Source organism: Calonectris borealis, chromosome 5 (assembly GCF_964195595.1).
Source record: "Calonectris borealis chromosome 5, bCalBor7.hap1.2, whole genome shotgun sequence".
Lineage (NCBI taxonomy): Eukaryota > Metazoa > Chordata > Aves > Procellariiformes > Procellariidae > Calonectris > Calonectris borealis.
This window is the reverse complement of record NC_134316.1, coordinates 37,715,509-37,737,174: the sequence shown is the minus strand read 5'-3', so window position 1 is coordinate 37,737,174 and position 21,666 is coordinate 37,715,509. Positions and strand designations below refer to the sequence as shown.

The 21,666-nt window shown below is 36.0% G+C and overlaps 1 protein-coding gene across 20 annotated transcripts in view; it reads right to left on the bottom strand.

Moving 5' to 3' along the window:
• The window catches only part of GPHN (gephyrin), a 300,275-nt gene that overhangs the window by 125,723 nt on the left and 152,886 nt on the right, over nt 1–21,666 (bottom strand). For 17 of the 20 annotated variants that reach the window (XR_012673911.1, XM_075151830.1, XM_075151842.1 and 14 more), the window contains one exon: nt 18,204–18,296. Coding sequence is in view for 16 of the 20 variants with exons in the window: in XM_075151830.1 (XP_075007931.1) it covers nt 18,204–18,296 (93 nt within the window). In the remaining 4 variants the exon portion in view is untranslated. The other 3 variants (XM_075151848.1, XM_075151849.1, XM_075151846.1) reach the window with 2 other exon arrangements.

The window sequence follows — 21,666 nt, the reverse complement described above, 5'->3', positions numbered from 1 at the left end:
AGCTGTATAATGGTGTGTGTTAAGCCCCTGTCAAAAGGCAGAGTATTTGCAAAGGGGGAGAGGTTAGGAGGATTAGCTTCTTGAAACAACAGCTGGAAACAAGCCACTGCACTTGCTTCCAAGGAAGGGTCAGGTGCCTACTTCCTTTTTCAGCCCTCTTTTTCACCTGCAAACTGCTATGCTTCCCACTTCAACTCCACTTCATTTAAGAATGAATCCCTTGCTGTTCAGTAAAAGTAGTACAGCTGAAGACTTGCTGGTAAAGGTAGTGACACCATTCTGCTGTTACAAAAACACGGTTAAAATTTTATCTATTAATCATTATTATTCTTCTAAGTTTTCCCTCAGTTACTTGACATTGCTTTATATTTAATATAAAATGTAAAAAACTACGCAATCCATCACAACTTTTGCAAAATTCTTTAAAAATTGAAGTGGAAGAACGGAGAAGTGAAATTTTTTTTTTCTCTGCAAATCACAGAGTCACACAGCAGAAATGAGTATCAATAAGAATATCTACAATATCTCAATAAGAGTATCAGTAAGAATTCTACAATTAATGCAACTGACAATGTAATGAGCTTTAACTAACGGTATAATAACTACGGAGCACTGTCTCATAAAAAAAATACCCTGTATAGTGCTTCTGGTTAAGTGTACTATCTTCTAGACTATATATCTATACCAAAGGGGAGTCAGGGTACAGTTAGCTTCATTTCATACAAAACCAGTGCCAAAATTGGATTCTTTATGTATGGGGGGGGGGGGGGGGGGGAAGGTTTGTTAAGCAATGAAGTCTAGAACTATGTAAGAGAAACAAACCTGTCACTTTTGCTTAGTTGTGATATTAGTATCACAGGAAGAGAATAGACCCTGTTCTTCAGAGATTGTCATCAGTACACACAAAGAATGAGGCCACCAGGTAGAAATGTATGCTGCTTTCTCTTAAGAATTTGCCCAGTCTCTTGGGCAGTGAAAGAACCAGAAGTTTTTACTTGCAATTTCACGTCTCTAAATAAATAATTTTGCAATGCTTTAGCTCCAACACATTTGCTACTCAGATTGAGATGTGGAACTCTTTTCTTTTCAGAATGTTGTTTCCTATCATTTGCTATCTTCTATCAAGAACAAATATTGCATATGAAATATTTGTACTTCTGAAACTCCAGTCAGTTTCTGCCACAGGTAAAGTTGCACCTCCAAACAATTTCACATCTCAAATCATCAATGTTGAAGATTAAAAAAAAAAAATCCTTCCTAAAATACACCACAAACAACGGACTACTGAGTGATAATTTTCAAGAATATACTGCAGCAATACAAGAATTACAAAAAGTACTTTACTTTCTCTTAAGATTCCCTTACACAGTATCTTTACTCCCCAAGTAAATGATAAAGCATGCCTAATAACAATAGCTTTAAAGTACTTCTGCCATAAGCTAAAAACCTCATAGAAAGGATTCTTCAGTGAGAACCAGTGATGCAATTAATGTGTTCAGATTCTGAACAGTTGTCATTTAGGCACACGTGAATGATGCACTCATTGGAACTGAACAACTGAACAGATTTTGAAAGCCAAAGTGACCTACTGTGCATTCTGTCAAACAATTTCCTATACAGGATTATTTAACTCCTGGCACAAATCACATTTTTTTCCTCCAAGATTCTCATGGAAACAATTGGATGAAAAGGTTTCTCAAAGAGAAGATGGAAAGTACTTTGTTGAAACTGCTGCAGCACAGAGCACTGAAATAGGAGACAGCAGAATTCCTAATCTACACTGAGTGAGGAATATTAAATATATCAAGTTTACCTTTTCCTCTGGAATTTGATTTTACTATTTAATTACAATACTTAATAGTTAACAATATAACAAAATCCAGTATAAAATATTTTCCGTTTATTTCACTGTTCCCAAGATCTTTTCTATACACATTTCTGTATCCAAACCACCAGTTTCTTCCAGTGTTAGAAGACATTACAATATCTTTCATGCACTAGCTAAAACCAGTTCGATCATTTATTGACACTCCTTAGCTGTGACAGAGTAATGCTTTCACATTAATGCAACTTTGCATTGTATAGGCAAATTCTGGCAGTTTACTTCCTAACTGCCCAACTCTTAACTTCGAAACCCTGAGGTTCTTATAATGTAGGCACCTTTTCATTAATATAGATATAGCAACATAGGTATATAAGCACCTCCCCTCACATACACTTCTGCTGTGCTTGAAGCAGCAGACCATGTTGTGCAGAAAAATCTTTTTGCTTTTTAATAAAATTCACTCTGTGTCCAAACTTTTTCAGCAGATTGATTTTTATACTAGCAGTGTGTAAGTGGATCACTAAAAAACGTGGTAGTTTTTAACAACTGGTAAGGCAGAAGAGATTCTTAGATAGGTACAGGGAACAAGTTAGTTCCTCCTCTGTGTACTTAAAATGTACACAGGACTGGACTCTTGCAATAAATACTAAGCAGCTCACTACCACAGCAATGGTAGTGATTCAGAGAACAGCAACTACAAACATCATAGCTCTAAGCAGATTAACGAAGTAAAAAAATCAGACAGCAGTATTTCTATATAATGTATACGGATAATGAAAGACAGTAGTTCAGAATAACACAGAAATCATATGCACCTAAGGTTAGCGGCCCAATACTATGTGTCTGAACAAACGAGTTAAATAAAAAAATCCTCATTTTAAAAAAGCTAACAAGGAAAAGAAACAAAGACACAAAATATTTCTGGGGAAAATACTAAGCTGTCTTAAAAATGTGACAAACTATTAATTGAGAAAAACCCAGAAGTTCCAGCTAGGTTAGTAAATCCATCTTTGCTATGCTTAAAAAGTCAAAAGAAAACTCTATTGTTACAGACTCCCTCTTGCCTGCAAAGAGCAATGACGAGTTAATAGCAGCTTCTCATTAAGATGCTGCAGGAAGCCAAATCCCTAGGAGACAGAGACTTCTAAAAGAACTTTGTGCCTTTCTCTGTTCTTCTCACCCCAGGAACCACCAATGCTGAACAGCAGAAATCAGTAAAACTTGCATGAATTGTAGAAGAGTTTGAGAGAGACCATAGTCTTAGGCCTTGCTGTTCACGGATTAATTCTGTATACCACTAGATACATAAGCACTATTTGGTTTGAAAGAAAAAACTGGTCAGCTCGTAGAAAGAAGTGGCAATAACCCAATCAGTTTTCATTCTTGAAAAGGGAGCTATAGCCCAAAAACTCAGACAAAAAAATGGTGCAATGTGTAGGTTTCATTCAGCTTTGAAATCCCCAAAATCTGCCACTTGAGTGATATACATGATTGCAACGCTACACAAAATAAAGCTTATTTCATAAAGTCTATCTACATCTATCTGCAAAAAGATTAAAAGAAAAAGCCTCATTAAGGTGTACAAATATTTCCTGAAAGCAAACAGCGAGGGTGGAAAAGATTACCTAGTGTTGCTACGATGTACTACCAGAGCAGTAAAGGACTAATCAAACAAAAGTTTAGGTGCAGTTTCAGATAAAATTTCCGAACCATGACATCCATCTGACTTCCTCAAACTCCCAAGTGAAGTGAAAGAAGCTCCAGCAAATTCAAAATCTAAAACCTGGCTGGGCAGAACAACAGAAAAACATATTGGGGTGAACAATTCTGCAAAAGTCATTGAAGGATGGATGACTGGGTCCTCTTCCATGTACAAACTCAGTGAATATATCAGTTTAATTTACTAAGGAAATCCACTAGCTTTAAGCCATGGATATTATCTTAACAAGGAATCAGTTAAACCTGCATTATAACCATGTAAACACCTTTTTCTAGGCTGTATTCTAAAGGACATTTTAAGAAAAGGGAACCCAGAGGATGGAGTGTTTAAGTCTTCCCAAATATATTCAACAGAATAAAAGAAAAAATCATGGGTTACAGATTGTGATGCTCAGAAGTAATCACGTAAAAACAGTATTGTCTTGCTTCTTATATCTGCTTTGTGTATCTATCTCCCCATTTTTCAAAAAAAAAAAGCTATTTACCCACTAAGTAAAGAGGTAACAGTAGAGAGACACTGGAACTTACTCAGTACCAATATATCTTCAGCAAATTGTTACATGAGTTGTGACAGCAAAAGCCTTCATCACTGATGACAATGCATGAACCAAAAGGCATGTATGTTCTTTAGCATAACACTTATCATCTGAGGCATTCTTGTCTAAAATTAAACAAGTAATTTTTTCAAACTGGATCCAGAAGCAATATACAGACATCATAAAATCTGAATTCCAAGTTGATATGAGTCACTGTCAGACACATTGTTCTTAAAAGAATGGAAAACTTCAACTGAAACTGAGAGCAGTGATTAAGTGGATCAGGGCAGTGGAACACCTTCTGGAAATCCCAAAGGTAACAAAATAGTAATATACTTGTCTTTCTTTTTGAGAGCAAAAGACCTATATTAGGTAGGAATTTGTTTTCTTTTCAGAAACAACTATAGAAATTAGCTGCTTAGATGCTACAATGCTGACTATCATCAGAAAGCATACCTTTAGAAAACAGAGAAGAATAAAGAAAGCAAACTGTAAAAATTTTAATGGAATTTAAATACTGCATTGAAGTGAGATGAGAATATATGAAAACCACTCTCCTGACAAATAATTTGTAGGATTTAGACACAGCAGTTCATGAAATGACTATCAGAAATGTAACAAGTTTTTTTATCAGAGATAATAAGGAAGGAAGAGAGTCTAACAAGAGGGAATAAAAGTAGGCTGATAACAGGAAATTTAGTTATCCTGGAAAGGGAAACTCTATAAGCTGGAAGGACTTGTAACTCTTCATGACTATTCCAGGAGCTAATTTTTTGTTGAAAAGTGCACAGCATAGACTAAAGAATACCTTAATAAAAACAAAAAAAACAATCAACCAACTAACAAAACATTAAAAAAAAAAAAGACAAAATAATGTTGTATTTCATTGTTCCAGGGATTTGATAGACATGAAGTTATTCCCAGGGCTTTGTGTGCAATTTTTCGTTGTTTCTTTAACCAAATTTTGACTCATTTGTAAGACAAAAACTACAATGTATTCTTTCAACTTAAAATAGATTTTTTTTTTTTTACCTGATTAAAATATTTGTACCATAACTTGATCACTGCAGATGGAAAACTGATTTACCTGGATATTTTACAGTGAAGCTGCCTGAGACAGCACTGCATCAATTGTCCAGTAGGCATAATTTTCAAGCAAGAAAATCCCATACATTCAAGAAAAAGCACTGTATTTATTTTCCTTCAGTTTCTGATGCTTTTCCGCATTTTGTTTAACGTTTATATAACCTGCATATTATTTGAAAACTAGCCATTTTTCTGAGGTAATATTACTTTTGAAAAAATGGTATTAAAAATAACTGAAATGATACACGGAAAAATGACTTATGGTTCTTGGGATAAGAAATGAGTTCTAGCAGCGTCCTGCAGCCCCGCAGTGCTAGAGCGAACATTCCTCCTCCCTTCCAGCATCCAATGTCACTTCTCAAACAACAGTCTAGGGAAGCAGCAAAGTAACACTGGGAGTTAAAGCTTGGAGAAAGAGAATTGCCACTGAGATCTGTTCTTGTCACCAGACCCCTCAACAGTGTGAAGCTGGTGGGAAGTGAGAGACTGCCAGCCTACTGTCTCTAAGAGTTCGCAAAGTTGTGGAAAAAAATATGCTTGGAGAAGCAAGAGAGGGTTGGAAAGGCTGAGAAGAAAGACGACAGGAGAGCCTAGGATACCCTAAGGGAGTAAAGGCGGACATTTGTGTCCTCTGGTCCTTGGAGCAGGATACAAGCATACCAGATTTCTAGAGACTAATGTGAAAACTAGGAGAAGGTTCCTGCTGGCTCTTACTCGGAACATTGTCTGCCGTACTAGGAGCCATCCTCCACAGGGGCAAGCTGGTGTCGGGAGCATGGGAGCAAGGTGCTCTCCCACAGCATCTCTCTCTGATTCCACAGCTGGTCTCACATAGGTGAAAGAGGCTACTGACTCAGGGGATGCTGCCTTGCCTCTACGGTTAGACATAATTTCACATATTTAGGGTATCTCAGAAGATAGCAAAAGTAGTAATATTAAATCTGGAGAGATTAAAAGCTAAAGTTAAAAAAATATTAAAATTAGTTTAAGCGTAGGAAGACTTTATTATGAAATTGTGACAGGATTCGTTATGCAGAATATTCTCTCCGGTTCCTGGTTGATACTGGATTCAAAAGCGTAATTAAAACTACAAACACTCATAAGCTAGAAACTGTGGCAGAGCTAGGAAAAGAGAGGTCAAGTGAGCTGAATTAAAGAAAAGAGGCAGGAAATCCTGCTTCTTACTCTAAGCTATGACAATGATTTATTCCCTTACTATGGAACTTACAGATGTAGTCAAGTCCTTGTTCTTAATCTGTGAGAGTGACAAAAGGTTTCTGTAAACTGGCAATTGACCGTTCTCCCAGTACAGAAAGAGTAGGAAGCAGCGACTACAACACACTGCGGTTTGGTAATACTGTACTGATCCAATGGCTTTTTAAGATTAGCTGCAACCTTGTGTTTTAAATTAAGAGATCTGTAAAATTTCTTATTTAGCTCCTTTGATCCACTGTGTTTACTTATCATAGCTCTCCATTCAAACCTTAATCTTTCTGAGCCTCAGCAACAGATTGTTTATTTCCCCTGTTATTACCTACCTTCCGTGGATTCTGAGAATTACCATAGGTAGTATTAGTGATGTGTTTTAGTACTTAATTACTACTGAATTTAATACTGAATACACTATTACTGAACAGTAATACACCTATCAAATGAAGCGATGGAAGCAAAGACTAAATACGCTTCAGCCTTTTTTTTTTTTTTTTTTTTTTTTTTTGTAAGGAAGGAAAGGGTTTTGAGCAGTTCTATGAAAAAGCTGGATGCTGGTACTGAGTTCAGTTTTTGGCTGGTATGTTGAACTGAATCAGATCATGAAGGAGCCAGCCAATATTTTTCCTCATTCCTTACAATTCTTCTTAATTTTTTTCAGATTGGTACATATTTAGAAGTAAAATCTAGGCAGGTGGGCAGGACAGTATGATAGAAATGCCAGGCATAAAAGCAAGTGGACAGGACAGCAGAAGAGCAAGTATCAGTGAGTAAGCAGACTCAAAGAGCAGCAAGGGGACACTAGAATCAAGAAGCAGGTGAAAAGGCAGGAGGAAAATGCCAGACATTCAGCAAGTCGATAAAGCAGTACCAAACAGTCAGCAGGTGAGCCAAGCAGCAGAAGAGCAATTCCGCAAAGTCAGCAGATGCACTCAGCAGGAAGGCGATGCCAGGCACTTGGAGCGGGAGACAGGGCAGCAGAAGGCCAATGCCCACGTGCAATCAGATCGAAAGGACAATAAGGAGGCGATACATGCCGTTCAACAGATGGACAGGGCAGTGGGTAGTCAGTGTCAAGCAATTAACTGGTCAAGAGGTAATGCCAGACAGTCAGGCAAAGGGCCAAGATTTCAGGAGGACAACGTGACAAAGCCAGCAGGTAGAGAGAATAAAAGAGAGTAGTGAACGCCAGGCAGTTCCCAGTCAGGCAAGGCAGCAAAAGACCAAAGTCCATGAATAATCAGATGCGACTGTCAGCAAAGACAAAACATAAGCCTGTCAACCGACTGACAGGGCAGCATGGTGGCAGTGCTTTTTCAATAACTTAGGATACCATGAGTGAAACAGTCCCAAGAATCTAGATGCTCACCCTCTGGTAATATCATTAGATCAGAGTGAACCATGAAAATCCACAGGAGAATAGCACACAAATGGAAACAGCAGATGAGTCTGACCCTAGCACTTGGGGAGGCCATGGGACCTTCCTATAAAACAAAAAAATGAGAATCCACAAGAAAATCAAACAAATGGGAAAAATGTGTCTAAAAACTGTTTTCTGATGATGATTAAAAAAGCAAAAAAATACTAGCAAAGAATTAGTTTGGAAATGATTGGGTGGGATTGAAGATGTTGCTTACCCCTCTCTGGAGCCCACATAATGGGAATGTTGGGAATTTCTGCAGCAGAAAAACAGAAGAGAAAAGGGATTTCTGACTCCCAGTTCAAGGAAAGCATGTCAGTTTAGGACTGGGTAACGTCTTTGGGCAAAAAAATAAGAATTCAACTGAATCTCTGCCCATCCCCAGACACATGCCTTTATTGAGGTTTGCGAAAAATTTAAGAAGCCCACATCACTTTCATCTCATTACATACCACCCTTATTCCCCGAAACCACACTTACCTCTAGCACAAGGTGTATAAAAGGGGAAAGGGGATGGTCTTGTGAGCTCATTCCCATATCCACTGCAAAATAACTTGTGAAGATGAACAGGAGTACCCATTAGCCACTGCTGGCCATTTGTGAGATAAACTGAAGAAGTCATTAACTGTTACTCATCACTAGTGTAGGCTGGTGTTTGAATCTGGCTTAGATACACCTACACTCTAATGAAAAGAATTAGTCTTACGAGTCTTGTGGGGTAATCCTTTTCTATGGCAAGAGTTGCAAAAGTACGAAACTTATCAACACCTTCTTTTACCTTCAATCTCCTCTCCTCTTTAACTTAAGCACTCTGTAATTTATCATGGTTGGTTTTTTAAACAAATTAAACAATGTTTCAGAAATCTTAGCTGCTGCTCTATTTCAGAAACACATAATGAACTCTGGAATGTAAGAAATAAGAAAATCCCCGCAGTAATAAAATTCAGTAATTTAACTCATCTGTCATTTCAGTCATGAGCCTTTTTATTCAGTAAGTATCTTCCTAGTAACTACAAGTCAACCAACCAGGAACCAAATTCACTATTTCTGTCGTCTTAGAAGTCCACATTGTGTGCGTACTTATCTGCCTGCACATTAACTTCTTGTTGGTAACACTGAAAACCTACATCTCACTTTGATAAGGCAATAATATGCGATAAGAAGCCAACTCTTCCCTCTCCTGCAAACTACAGAGAACCTTAGACACAATAAAGGAATCATTAGTTCTGCTGTGCACTGCTGAATTAGGATTTGGAAAGGTCACGGAGACAGAATCCATATGAATTTGCCATATACTCATACGCAACAAAGCTTTTAAGGAATACAGTAGTAATAGGCTAAGCTGACGGAACATTATTTTTACTGATCCTCTGGGCATCAGCCACTCATTCTCCTTCTAGCTGAGCAAGGCACAGGAATAATAGAAGCTAATATAACTTCAAATTTAGAAACTGGGGTCATAGCACAGGAATTTCTTCCATATCCATACTTTCCTGTATCAAACACTACTATTTGGGCTTAGAACAGAATGACAGGAAATTTAGGCAGAGACCACCAAGTGATTTCCATCATATGATTAGTAATGGCATAAACCAGTCAGGAATAGCATTCACTGGCTGAATCAGAATAGATATTAATATTATAGAGTATGGTACTTAGAGCACGCATTGGCAGTTCTATCAAATCCCGTGATTTTGTGGCCAGCAGCAACTACAGTTAGCTGCACCACATCAAGAACAAAATTGCTAGAACCTTCTCCCTAAAGGGAGATCTTTCAAGGCTCAATGAAAATGAACTATGACAAACTGATCTCAGTGAACCATAACAAAATGTTTATTTGTGGAAGAAAAGATGGGCTTTTTAAATCTAGTGAAAGTTTAAATGTCAATAATAAATAATCAACAGTAGATTATGCACCTCACTATTAATTTGGGTATTCTCATTACAAAATAATTGGGAAAAAGAATATATGCATGAAGTGACAAGAAGCTAAAATATCTGTGAATGGTCTAAATTAAGGTTAAAAAGTAATTATTTTCTTGTCCATAATTGATAAGATTTTCATGCCTGAGTATGACAATAGTCATTTTGGTTTTCTATTCTGGTACTTATACTGAGTTAACATTTTGCTAAAGCTTCACTGCTCCATGTGGTAGCAATTAGCAGAAGCAGGCAAAGGACCAGTTATAATCCTAAGAATAACTGCTGAAGCCAGCTGCTTTCCAAGACTCTTCTGGTTTCTTTCCACTTACTAGCTAGAAGAGCTCCTACACAGCAGGCAAGGAGCAAATGAGAAATTCTCTGCTCTTTAATAAGTATTAGTTCTAATGATCAACTATTTTAATAGTGAGTCATTTTGCTATTCCGGTGCGCTTATGTCAAAAGGACTAATTCACTCAATTTTTGATACATCTTAAATCCAAACTAGTATTTGCCCTCTAGTTACCATTTCTTTAAGCTGCCTTCACAAAGAAGTCTTCCTAATGTGACTATACATTTTTTGTTAATTTTCTCCATATTAAGCTTTTATTAAACTCTTTGTAATAGACCATAACCAGAAAAAAATGACACATTAAGGGCAAGAATTGCATAATTAGTGGCCTGACAATGTTTTCAAGATTATTTTGCCTTAACCTGATGTTTAATATTGTTCAATTCCCTATTATCTGCTGTGAAGAGATGTTTTAATGGAACCTATTTTCAAAAATTACTAAAAGGAAAAAATTCCAAAAGTTCCAAATTGAAAATTTCATTATGCAGAAGTCCGATGCCAGGCATATTTTTCTCCCCCAGTTACAGAAAGGACTGCAAGATCTACCCACTGTTGCGGCTACACTGCTAATAGGAGCCAAGCCAGTTAATTTAAACTAACAGAGATGTCCATATGAGCTGTGGTCCCTACAGTGAAAACACAGCTAAAAGGCATCAGTAATGCCAAGAGGGGGAGAACCCTTCTCTTTACCCTGATAAAAAGTAAATTATAATCATATTGTTCTTCTGGGTGCATTTTTGAAAGTATTTGGGATCACTGGGATATGAACCATTTGTCCACCCACAGGTTATGCTGAGTCTTCTTCCAACTTCCATTCTGAAATTATCTTGGAATAAAAAACTCAATTGCAAAATTTAAGATAAAAGAGTGAGATTTCCTGGCTTGTTACTGTGGCTTTGCTTCTCATTCAATGAAACATTCAAATCCCTTACTGCTGTTTTACTCCCGTTTTCTTCTTTTCAACAGAGCTTGCAAATATTTCATACACGTTTGAAAGACAGAAAACAGAACTTCTATTTGCTAGTTGAAAGTATTAAAGAAAGCTAAAATAAAGGAATTCTATTAGTATTATCTTTAGGAGATGATGGTCAGACGACTTTACACAGAAGGTTAATACATTAGTTAAATAATTTAAAAGATATTTGCCCCTGCATCCTCAGCCAGTATTATCGGAGTTTTGCATTTTCAAAAAGAGACAGAGAAGCAATTCATGTAATCCTTTTGGATGCAGGAAACAAAATTGCTTATTTAATTTCAGGATCCATTTGATTCAAACTATCTTCTCATTTAACATACACAGGACATACGGCTAGAATCTAGTTTGGCCTTCCGCACAGGATAGCTCATTAAATATCATCCATGACATCTGTAAGGAGTACAAGATAACTTGAGTTTTATAAGGCATCTCTCCCACAATCAATTGCCTTTGATTTGACATGATTAAAACGGAGAATACAGCTCTTCTTTACAGAATTCATTCGTGATTAATCTCTCATTGTTAAACAAACAAACCAACCCAAACACATAAAAACCTTCCATTATGATGATTTTCTTCTTAGACTTTTCTGGCTCGAGCTTCCTATCACCAGCTATTGTTACAATTCAAGTTAGTAGACTAAGAAAGCCGTTAGTACCTTATGTTATTATTTCCCAAAGAAAATACAGTATTTTAATAATAGTAATACAGTATATACCTTACATTATTATTTCCCAAAGAAAGTACAGGTAAAACCCAAGTTATTTCCTAGTGTTCTTTATGATAAACTAAACAGACTGAGTTGTGTAACTCTCACAGAAAGCATCTCTCCTAGCCATCATTTTTTTTTTGACCTTTTTCTATACCCAGTCTGACATGTGAAACTTTTTAAAAGGCGAATGTCAGAAGAATACGCAGCTTTCCATTTTAGACACATCAATTCCATATACAGAGACAAAAGTATCCTCTGTATTCCTATTCCTTTTTTTTCCCACCATCTCCATACTGGTCTATGTCGGAAAATCTAGACAGAAACAAGCTGAGACACACACATTCTTTCAATCCAGTATCTCAGCTGGATACACAGACAAGGAAACATGTTCAAAACTGCTTGTTTACGTAGCAGAATATCAAGAATTTACCAGGCTGTCTTTATTTATCAAAATTAGCATTCTTCAGGAATGCTCTCTCTGCAAATATTTCCTCCTTCCTTTGTGGGTGGTTTTTTTTTTTTGGTTGGGGGTTTGGGGTGGGGTGAGGGGCTTCTTTTCTTTTTTTTTGTGTAACCTCTGATATTTGAGTAAATGGAGCTGAAATGGGATCTGGCTTCCTTCCCTCTCACATTTTTCACTATAGCTGTCCTGGCAGCTCACAGGTGTTTCGATGCAGTGACTGCAGCTGATGACAGCACAACCAAGCTCTTCAGTGATGCTGGCGTGTTACGAAGTTTTCCTGAGAAACTCAAACAAGAGAAGAGAAAGCGCACTTTTTAGCACTTCATAAGTCAGCTAATCAGTTTGCAATTTCCCGAGACACAGGTACTCCTGTAACCTGACGGTGTACTGTGTAGTACAAATAATCTGTATACTGCTGCTTCTCGAAGAAACTGGTAATAGTTGTTTAGTGAAAAGTGTTCTGCAACTAAATATATCAATTCTGCTATAGTAACATGCCTTCCAAATACAAGATTTAAAATCTAATTATAGAATTTTTAATTAAATTAATAAGGCACACAAATATATTTGGATTTTTGTAACACCAAATACAGTGTTTCAAATAATAAATTTTCTTGAAAAATTAAAGCAGACTGGATAAAGACCTAATCATATAAGCTAGGAACTGTCTGGAGGACTAAGAAAAAGGGAATGTTACCTTATAGAATTGCTGATAAACTTCTTACAGAGTAGCACAGAATTTGGAAGGAGTCTGTCACAGAGCTGTCTAATCCATTTAAGCATATTTGTTGCCTAGATGCACCTGACAAGGTTTCATAATTCAGACCCTTTAGGAGCAAGCTGGGTTGGAAACATAATTTTCTAAGAAATATGGAGAACAATAGTTCTCAAAAGGTCTGATGGCAAGTTACAGGATCAGACATCATACATACATGGCACACCTCATTATACAATAGCTCTACACAGAAATCAAACTTAATGGGGAATGAGACCTCCATTAAGAGATACAGAAAACTATAGTCTTAAAATAGACTACAAAAATAAATGCTGAAAAAGGTTATTAAATTGGAGGGTACCTTGAGTATTGAAGAGTGAAAAACTGAAACAACAGCCTGGGTAATTAGCGGTTGTACGATTCCATAGTATTCCTACCACAAAATGACTAGTGTCCCATGTGAGATGACAACTTCATTCCTCCTCACTACGGAGCCATCCTGAAGTGACAGTTTGTAAAAAGAAAATGAGTTTCTTTTGGCCTAGTGACAACACTAAGATGCTTTTGGTATGGCACTAAGAAGAGTTAAATACTGCTGAAGAAGAACAGAAGTACTCCCATATCCACAACGAACAACACAAGAAATCCTGCTGCTCTGGAAAGGCACTATTTGAACCAGGGAGGATGAAAATACCTACATATTATTTCTAGTTTAAATTATTGCCTATTAAATGGAAGTTGCTATTTGAAATGTCTCAGTGGATTTGGGTTAATCTGGGGGGAACATATGTTGCTGTGAGAGTATGGCTACAACATGACATACCCTGTTGGGTCACAAGCATCTTATTTCATTAACAAAGTTGAAGGGAAAGCAAACAAACAGACACAACACATGAAAATTACAAATAATAGAGATTAGCAGGGTTGTCAAGACTACTTGAGACATGGAAGGATACTGACATTAAAACGGAATTTGAAGAAAAATTCACACTAAATTCTAAGGACAAACTCGGGAAACAGCAATAGTGAAAGATACCTCAGTGAACTGGGAAAAGCCAGGTGATACAAAATTTGCAATTGGTAATGATTATAAAAATGCTGGTGCAATTTTGAATCAAACATACAAAGCTTTTATATCACATCAGAACAGAGGATTTCTTCTTTCCGGATATGGCTTTTGTGTGGCTAAGTTTGGAGTATTTTGTTCATTCTGAGCATGCTTTTTTCAGAAAAATGCTGACAAATAGGAGGGAGTTCCAGAGAGCAACGATTTCTTTTCATGGACTAGAGAACTTCGATGAAAGAATAAACAAATATGCATATATTGTCAGATTAAATGAAAACAAGTATGTGTCTAAATACATTTAAAACCAGTCTATAAATATTGAAGAATATAATCAGCAAGAACCAAAAGGAGCATTTTTCCAGAGCACTGGAAGAGGAGGAAGACTGTAAGGAAACATCTGTCTGGTTTTACATGATGGAAAAGAGCTCTTCTATGCTTCTTCTAAAGTCTTATCTTAAAATTTCAGGGCTGGCAGTTATTTGCAGTGTGGCTGAACTATTTGTGAATACACACACTGACACAGCTCAGGGATGTCTAGCATCAGTTGAGGCACAGTAAGTTGACTTCTACTGCTATCATCTAAATACATAAAATTAGTCTCGTGGGGAGGCAAACAAGACTTGTGAGCCACACTAGAGACGAAGGATAAGAAAATAGCCAGAAGACTCTGTTAGGGGCAGACAAGTGAATTTTTTTGATGTACAATTTTGCAAAAGAATAAATGTAAAAATAGAGAAGACAGAAGATAGAAAACTGTGCAGAGCACCTGTATACACAAGATTTTTCTTTTCTCCCTTGTATTGACCAACAGCAATAGAGAAAATACATTTCTATATCAAAGGATACCTAGTGATAGATAAAAATGCTGCCACATCATTTAAATATTTTCACAAAAGATAACGTATGTTATCATTAACATTCTGTAAGAACTGTAACTGTCTACCACTCAAGTATTGTTCCAAGGAAAAAATGTTTGCATCTGGAAATACAAAACAGAAGTTCCCCAAATAACTTAACTTTGGCCTATGTAAAGCCCTGATCTCTGTCCAGCAACAAACACTTTTTAAATCAACAAGCAGACTGTATGAGCATTTCCAGTATGGATTTAAACTACCCCCATAAATTACAGGCAAAATAAGATAGTAAAAAAAAAAGTGGTTTTATCTACAAAATTAAGCCTACACTTTGGCTTTAGTCCAAATGCAAACTATCATCAACTGCCATAATAGATGAAGAATTGCAGCATTCACTAATAACATCTACAAGACAGTTTCCTTCAAATTCAGGCATCCATGGGGTGAATTTTGGGTTTTAAATATCCACATGCATTTCATCACTTCTAGTCACATAGACAAGAAGGCAAAGGATATTCACACTGCTTAATTGTCCCTCACCCCTCAAAACGTGAATCACAGTAACTAATTCAAAAGCTTCTCCCCACCCACTGACCAGACTGAGGCTATAAATTTAGGGACCTGAGATAGGTAAGGAAAATCAGATATTGTGAATACCCATAAAATAGTCTATTCCATTATAAGAAAAAAAGTCATTATACATCATTGAAACAACTGCAATAACCTGGTATGATTCCGATACAGTGTTCAAAAGGCAAAGTGATTGGGGAAACTGAGTAATTTTTTTTGAAACTTAATCATAAATTTCTGAAGTTTCAAGAAGTTATTTTTAATAGATACATTATGCTAGACACAACTTCAATTTAATCAATAATTACAAAATTCAATTAACATTAATTCTTTGGGCTGTAAATACTCTCAGGAACTACCTTTATCTTGTACAGTACAAAAGCAATTATGTATCTATGCTCAAAAAAGAAAGCAGAAAAACGTGTTTTCTAATCAAAAGTACAGAGGGATTAAGGAGAAGCAGGACTGAATCGTTCCAGCTGAAATATGACCCAAGGGACTACTCTCCCTACTCTCAGGAAAAATGCTAAAATGTCTTCCAGTATCAGATTCAATTATTACCAGTTTTAAAATCATGTCTTGAAGATGACATCTCAATAGCACAATGTCACGATCACATCGTTTCATTATCAGTTCAGTAATGAGAGGAGAGCATGCTGGACGAATACCATACACGGAAGAGATTAAAACCACTTCCTACATCAATGCAAGTTTTCCTGAAGGCTTGCTATTGCACATGTCATGTTGACAGAATGAATTTTCCAATTAGAATTGGTTCTCTCATTGACCCAAAAGACATAAAATATGGGGCCAAAGCTTATGCTTCTTCATATGTTTTTATTATAACATATACTGGCAAACTAATTTTCTTCTCTTAAAAACACTTGTTTGAATGAATGATCTAATAAACCCTATCATAAGAACAAACCTTATCATTGCCACTTTGTAATAAAAACCGGGATTCAATCTCTCCACTGTGATTTAAGTTTAGTCTTGCAAGTTAATCCAACTTAAATGAGTGAAAAGTGAGTACATACTGTCCTATATAAAGTATGGGAATAATTCAACAGTCAGAACACTTAATTCTGTTATAACCAACCAAAGTCTTGCATACCTATTATGTTTAAAAGTAATGCATTTTTTCTTCAGTACAAGTTATTAATGATTTTTATATCAATGTGTTTTTATTATACAGTCTAAAGACACTTCAGCAACTCAGATTATTTTTAAAATGGCTCACTGTGACATCAAAACTAATCAAACAAATCATCACCATCTGTCTTAAATGATTAGTTTGAGTAACAGCAACGAAGCAATGTAAGGAAAATACTAGGTGTTTATGTGGAGAGCTCTCATTTGTTTATTTCTTGTCCCAAATGCTGCTTGAGAATCTGTGGCTAATTTTTGGCACTGGCTGCAATGCTTCCTCTGGCACTACTGCCTAGGCTCAACCCTGTATAAAGGTAATAAACCAGGAAAACTGAAGCAGAAATTCAGCCCTCCTTTTACACAGTGCTGGGAATACAACCTTCAAAACCATTAAGTTAGTTTGCAAGTAAGAGACCAATTCAACCAACACGCTTTTCACTTCTGCGTTGCTTTAGCACAGTGAATCATATGCAAATTCAGTTTCACTAGCTACCACACTGTGGTCATCTTATACTGTTCCCATTTCTGATACACAGACCCTTAGGTTTTAGTTACTTAAGGTTTCTAGTATATAATCTAAAAACATCAGAATGTACAGGAGCATCTTCTTTACATGTTTGTTTAGTTACATAAATGTTATACAATAAATTAAAAAGTATTTTTAGATTCTTAATGGAAAAAAGTTAAACTGCAGCCATGATTGACAGAACACATTTGTAAGTAAAAAGCATTGTAGGCATGTTATAATGAACTCAGATCAACTCTAAGTTGAAAGTCTAAGCAATTGAAAACTTATATTAGTACTTAAGAGAAATCCAAATATGTTACATTATTGAAATAAACACTTCAGGCACTCAATCTTAATTCTGCCCTTTAGTGAACATAAGCAAACCAAAAAAAGTATGTGATTTAAAGTTCATATTAATCTAATTTGGAACCATAAATACCAACATACTTCAACAGCAGTCACACAGTCATTTCATATTACAACTCATGGCCATGAGGTTATCAGGTTGTTTCCTTTTTTTTTTCCCCTTACCTTAGCTCCTTATAAGCGGAATGTAGCCTGATTTCCTGTGCAACATTTACTGGTGCAGGTTACCCCCATCTCTGTGCCTGCTTAGCTTTTTTTGACAATGTGGTATCAAGCAAGGCAATAGCAGGTTTGCACAGAATTTTTTCCTCCTACTATCTGCCTCACACTCTAACCTATAATGCAGTAGTTGTCAATGCAGTAGCCTGCAAGGGAGAATTAAGGGCTCTCTTTCTTGTGCAGGACACAACAAAAGCCACACAAGTTTTTGCTTAGCAGCGTTGTACTGCAGTGCTAAGGAAAATTACGCCAAAAAGCCGTCATATTTTTGTTTTGTAAGGGGACTGGAAATCCATTATACTATGCCACATTTTAGTTTGAAAATCGTTTTGGGTCAGAACCCAAGGTCAGAGTAATTCTGTTATGCTATATTCCCTATTGCTTTTTCTGCTTCAAAGTTGTGTTTCACTTGACCTGTCCAGAGATACTGCAAAGTAAAGTCACAGAGGAAATTTCAAAAAAAAAATCAGCCCCCTCCCCCAGACTCATACATTTCTACACCAAAGGGCAGATTTTTCTTATTCCAGGACTATCTCACCTCTGGAGTGACATCTCGTGGTGCAAACCCTGTTCCTCCAGTTGTTAAAATCAAATTAAGTTCCTTTTCATCACACCAATCTATCAGCGTCTCCTGAAAGAGAACATGAAACCTGTCAGATCTAACAAGTAATACATGGGATACAGTTATCTCAGAAAACACCTGAAGACTTGAAATGTCTTAAAAACAGAGACACACGCAATAAATATAGGGAATTGTAAAATCACTCGTGGCTTTTTATATAAAGATTTTAAACCACTATTTATAACCAACATATGACAGAATAATTCAAGTATCCATCATATTTTTGGAAATGGAAACTGAAATTCTGTTCTCCATCTCTTGACCTGAAATGGAAAACAAGAATTCACAGTTATTCATTTATATCATTGTTTATTTTGATTTTGAGATATAAATATAATGCTTTGATACATGTTAATAGAGTATATGCATTTAATTCAGATTACATGGTTGATTCTTATTACAGTAACTTTGGTTTCTGTGCTCCACTTTTTAATAGCCTGAAAAAAGCAAGAACCACATATTTGTAAGCTCATCTACTAAAAGATGCAATAATACACCTGACGCAGCAACACAAAAGATTATCTATAACCATCTTTTCTATGTTCCCTACAACATCTCTATAGGACGGTGTACACCAATTCCAAGGCTGAACTAAGAAAGCTTAATAAATCTGTCATATAAATTCAATGACTTACAATACTAGAGAACTCAGGATACTAGAGAAGTGTTTAATTTGATTTGCATTCATTTTTAAAATGACATTTTAAACTCGTTTTGAAACGGTGATAAAAATTTGACATAAGCAGAAAATTTATTTAGTTTCAATACGATTATATCACTTATCCTTCATAGTCTAGTGTGGGCTAGCACAGCAGCAGAATGTCTTCTTGGAGCTCAAAATTAGCTGTGTTACATGAAGTTCACTCATGTATTACACAGTGAAGTATCCATCTGCAGAAATCAAATCAATTACTTAGGCAGCTATCCTTATTCTAGCAAAGAAACCTCATTCTTTGAAAAAGTTTAGGGCATATTGACGTTTCTGGAGTATTATATTGGGGAGGAACGAACTGTTTTGGTGACTGTTGGCTAGAAGCTTTTTATTTATCATAAAATTAGATCTGAGCAATATACTGAATAAGAAAGCTTAAAATATTGTTGATGGTCATAAACTGTCCAGAACATTTTTAAAAGTACTACCAATTTAGATTAATCCTCAGGTGTATGTTCTGCAGGCTTAGCCCTGCTATGTAACTTCCAATTAACAGAAAGCTCATATACAGCCTCTTCCAAATTGCAGGTAGAATAAACTTGCATCTGCCTGCAAGCCCCATCATGCAAACGTATCCAAGGCTTACTTGAAGAAATGGCAAAAGCAAAGGTTCTGTCTTTATTCCTCCTTTCTTTACTCATTCCTTCCACTTCCCCTTTTGCGTTATCTCTTGTCTTTATTAAAATCACATTCATCTTTTTACTCTCCTCAACTGGAGGACAGCACTCTACTTAGGTGGGCTGTAAGTTATCAGCAGTTTCTGGTTATATGAACACTTCAAATAAGCTCGAGAAAAGAACACATATAATGATTCAGACCTGTACATAAATGAACTATTAAGTCTGACTTTTGACTTACGTTTTGAAAAAAATGTGAATTACGGTAGTAAAAAGCATTTCAAGTCTTAAAATAGTTTGTTTCAATAACATAAATATGCATCAGAAAAATTTTAAAGAGGTGGCATCTTCTCTATTTTATCATCTAGAAATATATGTGTCTTGACTTCAAGCAGCCACAAATTTCAGAGAATACTTGAGAGAAGTTCAGTGTAAAAATGGTGTTTGGCAAATTTAGAGCTTAATATTTTTTAAGATTATTATCATCAAGAAAAAATTGTCAGTATAAAACAGGAGGGAGAGATTTTGTGGGTTTTTTTAATGAAGCATTTATCTTTAGATAAAATAAAACCCACCAAACTCCAACTGGTTTTATAGCGAAAATAAATCCTTCCTCTGTTCTCATTTTGCTACAGTTCAATAATACTCCAGTTAACAGGGAAAAAAATGTCATGAGATAGCCTACAAAAAGCTAAAGAAATCAGTATACACCCTAACTCTTCAAATAAACTGAGCAATAATTAAATGGCTATTACTGCTATTCCATCAGTGTACTTAGACAGACATACAATTCTCTATCAAGTTCTACTTATAGTAAAGAAACATAGGCTTTCAGTAAGAAGACCTCTGACTATGAGGCAGTAAGTTTGGGTTTCATGGTATTTTAGAAGTGTAAATCGTACCACTTAGATCTTTTAAAACCATGGAAAAATACCTGAGACTGATATTCAGCTTATTTACTTTCTCTCTAGCCCACATAACTCTATCCCACAAAACATTCTCATTGACATTTTAAGTATCTGAAAAAGGAAGCACCACTCCAATCAATTGAGAACAAAAGGCTACTCATATTCACTGTGCTGCTGCCAGCAGTCCAGCTAGATTCTCCACTGGCTTTGCATGGCACTGAATTTGCTGTGTCTTCAAATGGGAATTCCTCTAGGCCAGGGACCTGACATTTGGCTTTACTGATGCTACATAAACAAAATTATTATACAACATTTCAACTGGAGAAAATTTAATGAAATAATTTTTGTGCATCTTTCTCCTCTTCTATTGTTTCATTGATGATAAGTTTTCAAGATAAAATGAGACTAAGTCAACAGGTTATGTAAATCACTGTCACTCCATTCAAGCTAATGGAATTATGCTGATAGATACAAAATACAGTATCTGGCTCTGAAAACAGTACTGTAAAATTACTACCAAATTTTAAAAAGCCAGAACAAAACTACAGACCTCCAGAAAAAAAACAATCAATAAATAGCTTAATATTTTTAACAATTAACATTCTAAAATAGGCTTTAAAATAGGCTTTATCAGTTATTTTCTAGTGTCAAGTTAGACAAGGAGAAATGAAGTCATTACAGTCAGTTCCTCTAGACACATTTTTACTTCAAAAGCACACAACCGTGATTCTAACCTGTTCAGATTTCACTGAAGTCCTAGAATAATTATATTAATTATGTTCTTCTGCTGCACAGAAATAAAATGTCAGCCCAGTTGTCTCCTAAGCTTTGGATTAGATCTGGTGTCCTGTCCTCTCTACCTATTTCTTTGTATTTTTTCTTTTAAATATATTTAAATTCCTCTCATTTAAATAAGTAAGAAATCCTTGGGTCTAACATACAATTTATTTCCACCTCTTGCTCTAAAGTGCTCTTGTTTCAATAAGCCCCTTCTCTCTCCCAACTTGGAACTACTTGTTGGACTTCCTATGTACTGCCCAATCTTGAAATTATTTCAGTTATAACACCGCTCATCAAAAACTTTGCTTATGATGTGTTTGAATTTTCTCATGACCAGTGTTGATTTCACCAGTGCAGAAAAA